Source organism: Papaver somniferum, chromosome 2 (assembly GCF_003573695.1).
Source record: "Papaver somniferum cultivar HN1 chromosome 2, ASM357369v1, whole genome shotgun sequence".
NCBI lineage: Eukaryota > Viridiplantae > Streptophyta > Magnoliopsida > Ranunculales > Papaveraceae > Papaver > Papaver somniferum.
Window position 1 is genome coordinate 195380449 of NC_039359.1, and position 14310 is coordinate 195394758.

At 36.7% G+C, this 14310-nt stretch overlaps 1 protein-coding gene across 1 annotated transcript; it reads right to left on the reverse strand.

Moving 5' to 3' along the window:
* Positions 1–5383: 5383 nt before the first annotated feature.
* Positions 5384–11248, reverse strand: LOC113350117 (mitochondrial Rho GTPase 1-like). The gene is made up of 15 exons (XM_026594200.1): positions 11088–11248; positions 10775–10989; positions 10536–10668; positions 10283–10429; positions 9898–10074; positions 9479–9730; positions 8726–8794; positions 8345–8400; positions 7772–7853; positions 7397–7608; positions 7202–7271; positions 6594–6706; positions 6315–6465; positions 6038–6224; positions 5384–5775 (listed from the first exon to the last, which is right to left on the reverse strand). The coding sequence occupies exons 2-15, from the start codon at positions 10987–10989 to the stop codon at positions 5702–5704; spliced, it is 1938 nt and encodes a 645-aa protein (XP_026449985.1). The 5' UTR covers positions 11088–11248; the 3' UTR covers positions 5384–5701.
* Positions 11249–14310: the final 3062 nt, after the last annotated feature.

The window sequence follows — 14310 nt, forward strand, 5'->3', positions numbered from 1 at the left end:
ATCTAAGATATTTAACCGCTTTGCCTATATAATTTGGACTGAAGGAGTATTTTATTTTTAACTAATAAATATTTACCTAACACCATCATTAACCGTTGTTATTAGCACGTGGATGTTAGTTTTTCATTTTTGTTAAGCATTTTGCAAACATGTTGTGATCAAGTTTATACATAACTATTTTGACTGTAAATTGATCATATTCTTGAAGATTTTAAAAGATGAAGAGTTGGTAGTAAGTTAGGGCTCGAATAAAAAAACTAGTAAGTTATGGCTCAATTAAATGGATTATATTAACTTGTATACCCGTATACAGGTTAATAGGGGTATAATCGTCTTTTAGCTACGTAGAAAACTGAAATCAGCTGCCAAATTAATGATTACTTTATTTCCTTTTTAATTGTGATTTATGTTACAGTGATACCCTTATTAATGAATAATAAAATGAGTAAAAACTGTTGCGAATTTCATCTCAAGTAATTTTCAAATGGTAATCTCACACATACAACTTGGATTTGGATTCTACGTCATTCTAGTTCGCATCATTGTATATCCTTATAATACAGCAGGATAACCCTAGAAATGTAAACCATAATCTATGGTTCCCTTCAAGTAAACCAACACTTTTGAAATTGCTTTCCAATATTCAATTCTCGGGTTACTTGAGAAACGACACAGCACTTCCACTGCTTGGGTTATGTTCGGTCTTGTGCAATGCATAGCATACATAAGACTACCAACAACAATAGAATACTCAAGATGTTTATGATCCCTTTCAGTGTTCTTCATTAAATTCATATTAGGATCTAGAGGGTTAGTGTCGGGTTTGTCATCAAAATGACCATATTTCTTGACAAATTTCTCAATGTAATGAGATTGGGTTAAGACCAACTCATCTCCCTTTCTTAAGATTTTAATTCCTAATATCACATCAGCCTCCCCTAGATCTTTCATGTCAAAATTAGAAGTAAGAAACTTCTTAGTTTCTTCCACAATAGACAAGTCAGACCCAAAAATAAGCATGTAATCAACATACAAACAGAGAATTGCGTACCCAGATTTATATTGTTTACTATATATACATTTACTAGCATCATTCATAACAAAGCCATATGACAAAGCCACTTTATCAAATTTATCATGCCATTGCATGGGAGCTTGATTCAAGCCATAAAGGGATTTCACATCTTACACACTTTCTTCTCTTGGCCTTGTAATACGAAACCTTCAGGTTGTTCCATATATATCTCTTCTTCTAAATCACCATTTAGAAAAGTGGTTTTGACATCCATTTGATGCACAACTAGCTTATGAATAGAAGCAAGTGCAATCAAGCAATGAATAGATGTGATTCGTGCAACAGGAGCATATGTATCAACGTAATCAATACCATGTCTTTGTTTATAACACTTAGCAACCAATCTGGCCTTAAACTTATCAATGGTACCATCTGCATTCAACTTTCTCTTGAAAATCCATTTACATCATATTGCCTTAGCACCAGGAGGTAAATTACTATATACTCAAGTTTCATTTGTCCAAAGTGAATGCTTTTCATCATTGATAGTCTCTTTCCAGAAATTAGCATCTCTGGAACTCATTGCCTCAGCATGGTTTTAGGATCACCATCATCATGCATATTATACATGGTAATGCTAAGATTTTCATTCTTATCACCCTCTACAAGGTATTGTATAAATTTTGGGTCGGGCTTTTTCTCTATTCTTCCTCTCTTATTTCTTCTAGGTTCAGTATCTACAGCAGGAACTGAAATATCATTGTTTTGTGTAGAAGAGGAAGGTTCATCATTGTTATCAGTCTCCATTGGTTCTAGACTTGGTACAATGGGTTTTCAGTGGGTAGTGTCTGAGAACTAGTCCTTGTCATGCTTTCAAAAAATTCTGCATCTACAGATTATATAATCTCAAAAGTGTCAAGGATCAAACATCTGTAAGTACTACTATTAAGTGAGTATCCAATAAAAGCACATTTGTAAGTCTTATTTCCTAACTTTGGTCTTTTAGGATCAGGATTTCTAACATACGCTAGACAACCCCATGCTTTGAGTCTTTTCAAATTAGGTTTTCTCTTAAACCCCAGTTCATAAGGGGAAACATTCTTCCTTTTCAAAGGTACTCTATTCATATAGCATGCAGACAACATAGCTTCTCTCCACAAAGAATTAGGCAAACCAGAACTAATAAGCATAACATTAACCATGTCAATCAAAGTCTCATTCTTTATTTCAGAAATACCATTTTGTTGAGGTGTATATATGGTGCAGTAAATTCATGTAGTAAACCATGCTCTTGACAAAATGCAGTAAATTCAAAGTATAATATTCACCACACGATCAGAACATAATGTTTTAATTTTCTGTCATAAGTGTGTTTCAACTTCTGCTTTGTAAATTCTAAATTGTGTTTCATCAAGTAAGTATAGGCATATCTAGTGTTATCTTCCATACAAGTGACATAATATTTGTTTCCACCACGAGTGACATGACTTTTCAAATCACCAACACCACTATGCATTAATTCAAGTAAGGAGGAATTTCTTACTATAGACTTAAAAGGATATCCTAGTTATCTTTGCTTGGACACATATTTCACATTTTGAAACATTATCAAGCTTACAATCAAAAAACAGTCCTAATCTGTTCATGTTTCTAAGAGAATCATAATTCACATATCCTAATCTATCATGCCATAAATCAATAGAGTCAACAATATAAGCAGGACCATTATTTATTAAATTAAGCTTAACCATCCCATTACAAGAGTATCCTTGTCCAACAAACATTCTGTTTTTGGACAGTACAAACTTATCAGACTCAAACGTAACCTTGAAACCGGCCTTGCTAACAAGGACTCCAGAAACAAGATTCTTGCAAATGTCTGGGACATGTAATACATTGGTAAGAGTAACAATATTTCAAGAAGTAAATTTGAGTTCAACAGTGCCTTTGCCATGTACTTTACTAGGGAGGTTATTTGCTGAAGTGACTTTGTTTCCTTCTCCACGAACAGATTCATATATCTTGTAAAGGTTTCGATCTTTACAGATATGAATGGTTGCACCAGTTCGTACCACCATCCACTTTCATGATCTGCAAAAATATTGGCCTCTTGCAAAACAATGATAAGTTTGTTATTATCAACCGTATTTGCTTTGTTTTTCATTCGTTTCTTCTTTTGACGACAGTCACGAGGCCGGGTTTCTTACAGAAGTAGCAAGGGCCCTTCTTCTTTCCTTTATTGTTGGGATCTTGCTTCTTAAACTGGGAATCATTCTGAACTTCAAAGAATTCGAAGTTTTCGGTTCTTGAACATTATTAATCTTAGAATGATTTTCAGTTTGCTGACTATCTTTAATCTCTCGCTTATGAGCATCTTCTTCAATACGAAGATGACGCTGCAATCCTTCTAAGTCGTAGTCAATTTTAACATGCTTAAGTTTCTTCTTGTAACTATTACATGAAGGGGGGGAGACGAGAAATAATAACCCAACAACGAATGAACTTACAAGGTCAATACCAGCATCTTTAAGATGATTAACAATAAGCAAAAGATCACTAACCTGGGCAATGCTAGACTTATTGTCAACCATTTTCCAATCCATAAAGTTGCAAATCAGAAACTTCTTGTGACTGGCCTCAGAAATCTTGTATTTGTTCTCCAGTGCAGTCCATAGTTCATTTGCAGTTCCATACGTACGATGAGCATTATAAACATTCAACCCCAAAGCATTCAGAATATGACCACGACACACGAAATCGTCTTCTTCACGCTTCTTTCGCTTTTTCTTCAAATCCTCATCGTCCTTGTCAGTAGGATCGGGAATAACCTCCAATCCATTTTCTAGAATGTACCATAATTTTAGAAACATCAGGTTGAATTTGAGAGTTTCTTGCCAACGAGTAAAACCCTCTCCCTCAAATCGTTCGAACCTATTAAAGGTCGGATTTATGACTTGCAGAGATTGTGCAACAGCCATTGAAGATTCACCCTCCATGTCGAGACTATTTGTCGAAAACTGTTGGAAAATTGACACTAATTAGATTGGCGAGTACAAATAGGTCAATGAATATTTCCGTCAGGATACTTGAAGCCCCAAACAATGTTGGATTCAAAGCTTGTACAATCTTGACCCAACCAAGAAAACACAGGTTTAGTTTCTGGTGATGCTTATTAGAGAGAAAATAGAGAGAGTTTAGATGTGTTTTGAATGGAAAACTAGGACGCCATTTATAGAGAATTTAACATTAGTTCAGTATGACTCTTTATCTCCAACATGCATCTTTTCAGAGCGAATAAACATCACTTCCTTCTACAGGCAACAATGGTGTCTGTTGGAAAACTATGTTTCTGTTCGGTTTTCTAACTGTCATTAGAAACCCTAAAACGGAGAAAAAAAAAATCCTACGAGACGCTACCCCCTAAACCCCCGCGACCTGACCGAACTTTGCTATAGCACCTATAATTTAAGGGTTTGTTGAAAATATCCAACATCCTTCACCATCCTTTCACCCCAAAATGCTTCCATTCTCTCCTTCAAATAAAGTGCTTGGCCGTGAAGCCTAAAATATAACATTCCAAATCTTTTACGAACACTCGTGGGAAACGCCGTGGGTTCCCTCCTTCATTGACCTAGTTCTCCTTCATCATCCGCATGATACGTACACACTACCCATATTCCAGTCACATAAGAAGAATAGAAATGCAGGAGTTGAGCAAGTTGACTGATGGTGGCTTTGGATGTAGAATTTTAAAGATTGGATTTATGGGTCCGGGGAATTTGGTGGAATTAAGTTTCCCTCGCTACATTTGGTTGACCAAATCCCTGGAATTACGTTTCCGACGGGATTCATTTTTCCAGCAAATCCTCCATATGGAGTCCGACCCCTCCTCCTGAGATTTGTTGGGAAACTTATGAGGGAATTTATGGACCCACTTTTTATTTTTTACTCCAAATCCCATATATATATATATATACAATTTTAAGATTCTCAGGGCAAATGCCAAACAATACATGGACTTTAACACAAGAAAGTTTTATGAATCCTTAGGAATCTCAACTGAGTTACCAAACATGCAAGGGATTTACATCAATCCCATAATTTATAATACTGTGGGATTACAAATTCCTGAAAAGTGAATTCTGCAACCAAACCCACCATGACAGAAAACGCATAAACTTGTGGGGAATTCGTTTTTTTCAGGCCGGGAGGAATTTTAAGGGAATTTTGAATTTGAAATAGCAGTGGTTTATATTCATCGTATTGGGACAATCAAGTAACTACGGATTTTGGTGATGTAATGCTCCTCTAATCTTTTTAAACTGGCAAGTGTTTGTTCTTCTGTTATAATTGTCAGAACAAGCATTATTCCGGAAAAAGAGATTAAAAGAATAAATAATAGAAAAAGGAATCGAAAATTGCAGATGTTAATCAAAAGAGACCCAGATCGTGGGACTCATGAAAATTGCAGCATTCTGTACACAACTTCATTTTCAAAGAACATCAGAAGCGAGAGAGAGAGAGAGAGAGAGAGAGAGAGAGAGAGAGAGAGAATCAGACAAGGATGTATGTGAGGTAGTAGAAGACTACAAGTGACTGATCCAGATACTGAATGAAACCCTAGGTGGATGGAGCCAACCACCACATGATAAGGGCAGAAACTGCCTGCTACATGGAGAAAACCCCTTAACCCGATGTGTTCTTTCTTGCTGCATAAACGCGATAAGCTGCCAGTCCTGCAATAGCAACAGCTGCCCCAACTGTATTTTGTTGAGGTGAAAGATTGAGGTTAGCAACATCCTCAGACAACAAAGTTGATACAACTAGAAGTGTAGTTTTCCCCTTAGATGGCTAAAAGACTGGTGCAGCCAGCACGGTCTATGTTTTTGTTTTTGCGTTTTCTTTTCCTTCAATCTCAATATTTCCTTTCATGTTGGTATGTATTTATGTTATACTACTATTCATACATCATGAAGAAATAACTCAAGAACCTCAAATAAAAAATATGTTTGAGAGATATACCTGAAACAAACATTAGGGAGCGGTTAACAAACTGGCGGTACTGCTTTCTATTTCGACCGGCTTCAGTTTCAGGTATGCTCAGATGGGGATGCTCTGCAGCACTGATAATCCTACGAAAAACATTACTTAGATCTCCTAACTGCATACTAACAGGTATAGGTGCCTCTATTCCCATATCCTGACTGACCTACAAGAGCCAAAAAAGTGCAGCAGAAGTAATTAGTATATTTCAATGGAAAACAGAGTTTAAAGAGAGCAAGAGAGATGGATACTGCACCCTGGTTGAATTTTGTATGGACAGTGGAAAAGGATCAAGATCATCCTTAGCCGCAACGATGAGGCAAGGCACCTCAAAACCGCTATCTTCACCATGACCAGCAACATCCGCTAACAATTCTGTTGCTCTTTTCCATGACTTCTCATCAGAACTGCGGGCAGAAGTTTTACCGTTATCAATTGTGTCCCAAAGAGAGGGGGGTAAATGCCAAATAATCAAAGGATAAAAAATTTGACTCCATGCACACTCTCAGAACCTAAACCAGTTACAAGTCGATACCTGTCATGGACAAAAATTGCTACATCGCATTCTGCCAAGGACTCTTTGCTGGATAACAAACGCTTGACACCATCTTCTGGTATTTCTCGTAATATTAGGGTCTTCTTGTTTCCCTGGACAAAATCAGATGATAACTTCAGCCAAATAATGGAGTTGCCAAAATTTTCTAGGACAAGAAAAATGAAGGAAAATGCACAGCTAGTGACGGAAGAAACAAATATGGAGAAGCATTAAGAAATCCTATCAAAGGTTTATGATTTGGCAATGCTCTCATGTCTTATTACACTGGGACGGCTGAAGAAGGCGAAAAAATGAAGTGGTTTTCAGATACCAACTTTTTAGGAGGGTTTTTTCAAGTGCATGAGACATCACTTCAGTTTCAGATATAGGGCATCCACAGGTTCAGGTCTCCAGATTTGGTGGAAATAATATCCACCAAAATTTTTGGAAGAATGACTCGGTCAGAAAGCACAAGATAGAATGTGCAAACTAAAAACTTAAGTTTTTATATTAAGATGTCTACTGTATACAGCTTCAACTCATATTTTGATACGCATGAATCTGGTGTACAGGTAGAAGAGAGTGAGAAAGAGTGTTGGAGGGCTCACCCCAAGATGATCCACGGTGTTCGTTGCAAATCGCTCCGTAGTGGTTGGAGAATAAGCCTCGGAAAAAGGCCTGAAGGATTCAAAAACAGCACAAATCATAATCTTAATCATAACATAAGGAACCAAATAAATATACATCAGTATGACATATCACTCTGTAAGTTAGTTCATCAGTAACTTCAACAAGTACCATACCTTCCAAGAAAAGAGTTCAACAATGATGACTTCCCAGCACCTTTAGGTCCAAAGACAAAGCACTGGAAAACATTTCTATCTGATTGTTGCTTCTTGCGATCTAACCTTCTTCGTCTGGTTATACGCAGTACAGAGGCAATGTCTCCTTGGTATCCGATGTAAACCAAATTGGCTACACTTTTAACCGGATCTAACAATGTCATAAGGGCCCACTGCATCACATATAATGCATTCAAGGAAGTGAAATTCCAAACTAACACACAGCAGGGAGAGCACACTGGGAAAACTTAGAAGGAATAAAAGAATAAACTCCAGCAAATGAAACCTTTAATTTCTTTGAGAAAGCAAACAAAGCGAAAGTAATGATGCACATACCTGTGCCAAGAATCCATCAAAGGATAACCCTCCTAATGCAGTCTTCTCTGCAGATTCCTTATATGGAGCTTCACTCCAAGGACTGTAATTCCAAAATATAACAAGTACAATTACGTTTCATATGAGACTAGACCACAATAAGAATATTCTCAGAAGTGTAGTCAAAAAAGATTGATTCAAATTAATTTGTCCTGTTTGCTCTGCGCTTCTTCTTTTGTTCATGCGCAGTTATAAAAATTTATTAAGAAATTTAATTGTTTATCGTCTGTGGGGACCGCATAAAGAGTGAGGCACCAACTACATTGTAATGTTTCTACTACATATGAAGGCACAAAAGTAAAAAATGAAAAGACAAAAAGAAGCATGCGGTCTTCCATATAAAATGATTATGCAAGTGTTATTGAATTGTGCATAGTAAGACTACTGATAATGCACTTGCAAGCAATATCTGAGGCTGGGAGCCAGTTCATAGAAATGACAGTTTTGCAGAAATGGGTAGCATATAATACATATTGCGATATCATAACAATGCGGTAAAATAAAATAAAAAAACAGCTAGTTTTAAAATATCACCTTTCTGGTGCAGTTGAAAAAAGATCATCAAGTTCAGCAGGTCGTAATGCGCCATCCTAGTAGACAGAAGCTCCATTGAGTTAGCATTTCAAGAAATAACTGAGCAGTAGCACGTAAGCTTCTGAAGCTAGATATAAATATGCAGTAATGCATAGCACAGTAGATTCAAAATGAGGTGTTTACATCAAGCCTTAAATCAGAAAATTGAATCCTTATATAACACAGGGATGAAAGCATCGTATACATGAGACATGAATATGGAGCACAATACAATCTAACCAGGGTTACAATGATTAACAAGTAGTAAACGAGAAAATTCCAAACTACAGAAACAGCAAATTCGTATCAGGCGTAGGTGTGTATGTACTAAGTATCACTTACACCATGGAGGTCGAACAAGTTGAAGATGCTTTTCAAGAAATCAACAGCTTCAGTAGTCAGCTCCACACTCTGCATAAGAGGTCACGAGGTTTTAAAAAAAAATACAATTGAATTAAGTATTTCAATCAAGACATGGCATTAACAAAAAAAACTGATTTCTAGCATAACAAGCATAAAAAAAATTTGGACGTCGCAATAATACATAAACAACAGGGGAAACAGCTTTGGCTGAGAAAGCGTTCTAAGGACAACAGAGATATATGGCCATAGACAAGTCTGGTTTCAGAACATGGTGCTGATGTAGTGTGAAATGTTGTTCTTCATATAGAGGGACCATACTTTATCTCCCGTCAGAATTCCAAGTAACACCAGGCTATCAGCTTGGCATGCTACTAAACCATGTTCAAGAATTCAGAAAACTATATCCTCTACATTACTGGATACTTAGTGGAAATTTACAAATCTTACTTCTTCGGGAGTAGCAAATCAGAATCTGACTAACACATAAGAACATCACCTGAACAGTTAATGACAAACTATGACTACGTAATTCTGCTAGCAAAGGAAGGGATTTTAAAATTTAACAGCTAAACATTTGACATAAACAATAAACATACAAATCACATAACTGAAACTGTGGCTATTTATTGTCGTTTTGCAGTAAAAGATATCAAAACTGAAATAAAAGCTAAGCGAGATTCCAGAAAACTATTGACAGTTAAGAAGCCAGTTTACCATCTAACGGAGAGATACCTGGTCAGGAGCACGTTTGAATGAAAGTGGAATTAGATCGTCTCGGAGCTTAATCTCGTTATCGTACCCAAATTTCCTCAGAACCGTCCATGTTGTTTCAAGACGGCCTTTTTCTATAAATAGTGCATGAAGAAAAAGGAAACCTGTCAAGGTAAGACCACGGTCATTAACCCCCTCGGACAGTTTCTCCTGGACAACCCTCTTAACACCGACTATTTCAGAAGGTTGGAGTGGTGCGTTGAAACACTTAACCTGTTCAAATGCATAATGAGGCCAGCTCAGTAAAGTGGGCAGTATCAAGCGTATGACTATAAATGGTAAATTCTTCGAAATGAGTTCTAAATAAGCAAACACCCGTGAAGCAACTCAAGCATACGAAATAAACACCCACAGGAATGTATAAATAACTAAATAGCAACCTGAAAGTCATTTAACTCTCTATCACTGAGAGCACCATCTCTATCTTCATCACAGAGAATAAATATTCGCTTTAAAGCCCTCACACACCGAGGCTTTAAAGTCTGTGTTTCCTGATCAAACAATGGTGCTGTAGGGTGAAGAACTGCCTTCTGAGCATAATAGAAAACTTCTGGAACCTACAAAATGAAACATCGTCAATGAAAACGAACAAATTCATAGATGCCCACACCTAGAAAAACAGAACTATTCTATATGCAAATCATATAATCCAAACTACAGTGATTGAACATAGATATAATAAGCCTATTGTAATCACAGAACAATGTCAAAGGCAATAAAGCAACATAACCAAGTTCATGATTGAAAACAAATCAAACATCAGACCTGAATAAGGCTACGTGCCGAGCATTCGATACAAGTCTCAATCTCCCTAAATTGTTGCATTATCGGAGACATCACTTGTTCAAGGCTCACTTGGGTATCTTCCCTCGCATCCAACTTACATCCCACCACAATCACTGGTACCTTCACCTATTCATTACAGGAAAATATTAAAATATAACACACAAATTACACAAACCAAGTAAACAAACATGTAGAACAATCAAATCAAACTAATAGAAAACAAAACACAAACCTCTAATCTGCGAAGTTCTGGTAACCAGAACGTACTTAAACGATCAAGAGTCGCAGGTGTATCACATGCATAAGTTAATACAACAGCATCTGCTAGCTTTAATTCTTGAGCAAGTTTAGTGCGATGCTCCATACTAAAATCAAACCCATTACAAAATTACCACAAAAGTCAGCCCGATCCATTCAGATAGTAAACCAAAACACAATTTTATTACAAATCGAAACATCAAAAATTATTACCTAGAGGAAGTATCAATGATTGTGACAGGAACGCGATCAGGATAAAAATCAGCAGGTAAACGAGTGGGTGGTAGAACAGGAGGAACATTCTGTGGGAAAGTTTCAGCAGCGGCAGTAACAATCAAACTTGATTTACCAGTTCCAGAGTCACCAACTACAACTACACGAACGTTAGCTTTATCTCCTGTGTTCGATTTTCCCATTGTATTCTCCATCTGCAAATAAATAAATAGAACACCCAAAAAAATCCTCAAAATCAAGAATGACAAAATTTCGATTAGATCCAAAAAATGGAAATCTTAGCTTGTCTTACAGTAAGAGACGATGGAGGAAATTCTCTAAAGAAAGAGATGAGAGTATTTCTGGTTGACGAAATATGAATTTGTCAAAACCCTAAAAACGTTCTTTTTTGGGGGGTTTCACGCTCCCTACGTTCAGGCCTCAGGGTAATGACTAATGAGAGAGTACGCTTGGAAGAAAAGCTAAATAATGATGGGCTTATTTATAATTACTGTGTTTTTATGGTGGTGGCAATGGATAGTGGTGGTTTCGTAGAGAATAATTCACTATGGCTCATAGTTTTTATTGATTGTTCGAGAAGTTCTCTCTGTCATTTCCTTTGGACCGGACCCTCTCTTCATTTTAACTTGCTCAACAAAATTGTGGGCAATTACTATTTTCATTTTAACACCCCTCGTTTAGAGCGTACACAATCATGAGACGGAACAGAAAGCAAAAACCAATCCTAAAAAGTTTGGTCTTCTGGAACGCGATGGCAGGGGAGGACATTATAATCCAGTACAAATTACGTTTAGTTTCAAAGTTTGTGGGCTTTGGACGTTTTAGTCCATCCATCTGAAACCCAATACAATCTAGTTCAAAAAAGCCCCGCCTGGTACAGTTTAGTCCAAACATGGACGAGTTAGTCCAAATTCACGAACGAATCCCGATTTTGCGAGTTTTCCATATACCATAATTACCCTTGAACGATTCCTGATAGCGTGATTTTGAAATCGAAATTTTTGGATCTGAAACTTGAATTCAAAACAGGATGCAGCTCAGAGATTAGTTTTGGGAGGCGATTTAACAATTTCAGAGAGGATTTGATCGTTTCTTCATCGTGTTTCAACTCAAGTTACATTCGAAAGTGCTCTAGAGTCGAAAATTCTTAATCTCATATTTGAATTCACGACAGATTGAGAGATAGATCGTTCCAGTTTTGAATTCGGAGGTGATTTAACAGATTCGTAGAGGTTAGATTGGATTTTGATTGTTAATGGAGCAGAATTCAACCTCAGGTTAGTTTTATTTTGGTTGTATTTCATCTGTTACATCTAATTTTCAGGTTTTGTTTCTGATTTTTAGTTTTTCTGAGTTTATGAGTTGATGATATCAATTCGTATGATCTTGAGTTGATATTTTGTTATATACTATCTTTTGATTCTCGTGATGATGATGATTTATTGTTAATACTAGATCAATTCGATTTTTGTTTACTGTTGTTTGATGATGTTTTTTAGTTTTATGATGAATGATATGAAATCGAACTGATACTAGATCCTAGGCTTCTGATTTATTCAATTATGTGTTCCAGTAAGATTCTGGAGCTTAATTGATGGAGCATTTTATCTAGGTTTAGTGTTACTTGATGTTTTTGGCTTCGATTAAATGTGTACTTTCATGTACACCGTTTACTTTTAGGTTATATGAAATTGTTGTTTGAAGGTTGAGATGTTTATTATCATTTCTTTTGTAATATGTAGGGGTATCAAACAAGTCTGAGAAGTTTATTAATGATGTTTTGAAACATGGTGAGCATTCTGCTGTTTTTCGTGTTAATACTAAAACAATCGTAGAAGAATTGAAGCATTTTGCATGGAAGCACTGGAGGTCTTTGTCTCACGGGAGTATATGTTTCAGCTATATGGATAATGCTCAAGTAGTTTTTATGCAAGGTGATATACAACTGCAAATCTTAATTGGTTTCATGATTCTTATTGATAATGAATATGTCTATTTGAATGTGGATATGATTCGGAATCATACTTCTCGTTCTAAGTATGGTTGTAGCAGCAGTTCTGGTTCTAAGTCTGGTTGTAGGAGTAGTTCTGGTTCTTGTTCTAAGTCTGCTTGTGTAACTGAAAGTCCTAAGATGGTAAGGGTGTTAGATCATGATGCAGACAAGGGGAAGTCTCTTATTATTGATGAATGGGTTTATGTATTTGACAAGATTGGTAGGGAATTTATGGGTGGTGTTAAAGCTGTTAGGATTGCTCTCGATAAGTACAATATGGATACTGGTCACAAGATTGTTATTCTTAAAAATGACACGACCCGTTTTACTGCAAAATGCGAAGAAGATGGTTGTGGTTGGAGGATTCACTTTGGTCCTGTGAATGGTGATACTTCTCGGTTCGTGCTGAAAGATTGTAATGCTCACAGGTTAGTGGTTTTCATACTAGTCCACATTACTTATTTTTAGGCTTTTTGTGTGTATGTCCATAGTGGTGGACATAGTTGTGCACCTTATATATGTAGATTTGTTTTAGGTGTACATTGTGGTTCACAGTACTTGTACTCTTAAATTACAAATTCTTGCTTGGTTTGTGTGTATGTCCATAGTGTTGGTTTTGAGATCTTATTAGGTGTACATTGTGGTTCACATTACTTATTCCAGTTTTTTTCTCTTTTTTTCTTTTTTGTAGCTGTGGTGTTGGTTTGAGGTTGAAGAGTCCTGCGGTGACAACCAAGTTAGTCAAGCATTTGATCGCTGACAATATACAGGGTGATCCTAGCTTAAAACCCAGACATATCATGTCACTTTTTAAGAAATCTTATGGGTCCAATATTAAGTATCACCATGCCCGTAGAGGGAAAGAAGATGTATTAGAAGAACAGTATGGCGATGACGAGAAGTCTTATAGCGATTTAACTTGGTATGTCAAAGCAATTGAAGAAACTAATCCCGATAGCTATGCGAAGTTTGAATTTGAGGATGGAACCGGTAGATTTCAGAGGATATTCATTTGTTTCGGTGCTTGCAAGCATAGCTATAGGTATCTTAGGCCCATGATTTACCCATTTGCTTTTGCTATTATTTCTACGGAAAACAAAGATAATTGGTTTTGGTTTTTGGAGAATCTTTAACAAGTTGTCGATGGTCGTCGGATTGTTTTCCTTAGTGATCGTGGAGAAGGAATTTTGCAGGGCATTCCAAAATATTTTCCTAATTCACATCACAGCTATTGCTTTTACCACATCAAATGCAATCTCCCCGTTAGATCAGGTGATGCGAATTCGAAGCCCGTTATTGATTTGTTTTACAAAGCTGCCTACTCTTGCACACCAGCGAATTTTGAAGAAGCTTTGCGGGGCATGCATGCAATTGGATGTGGACATGTTGCTAACTATATCATGACTATTCCAAATGAGAAATGGGCAAATGCATTTTTCCCTATATGCAGATATGGTGCTCACTCTTCAACTCTTGTCGAGTCCTTTAACAACTGGGTTCTTCCTTTCAAAAAGTTGCCTGC

Bases quoted from the DNA above. Each gene is read 5' to 3' on its own strand.
- LOC113350117 (XM_026594200.1), bottom strand. From the start codon at position 10,989: ATGGAGAATACAATGGGAAAATCGAACACAGGAGATAAAGCTAACGTT. The intron at 10,430-10,535 runs GTTTGTGTTTTG...TGTAATGAATAG, and splicing joins CAGAACTTCGCAGATTAGAG to GTGAAGGTACCAGTGATTGT. The intron at 6,707-7,201 runs GTGAGCCCTCCA...GATTTTGTCCAG, and splicing joins ACACCGTGGATCATCTTGGG to GGAAACAAGAAGACCCTAAT.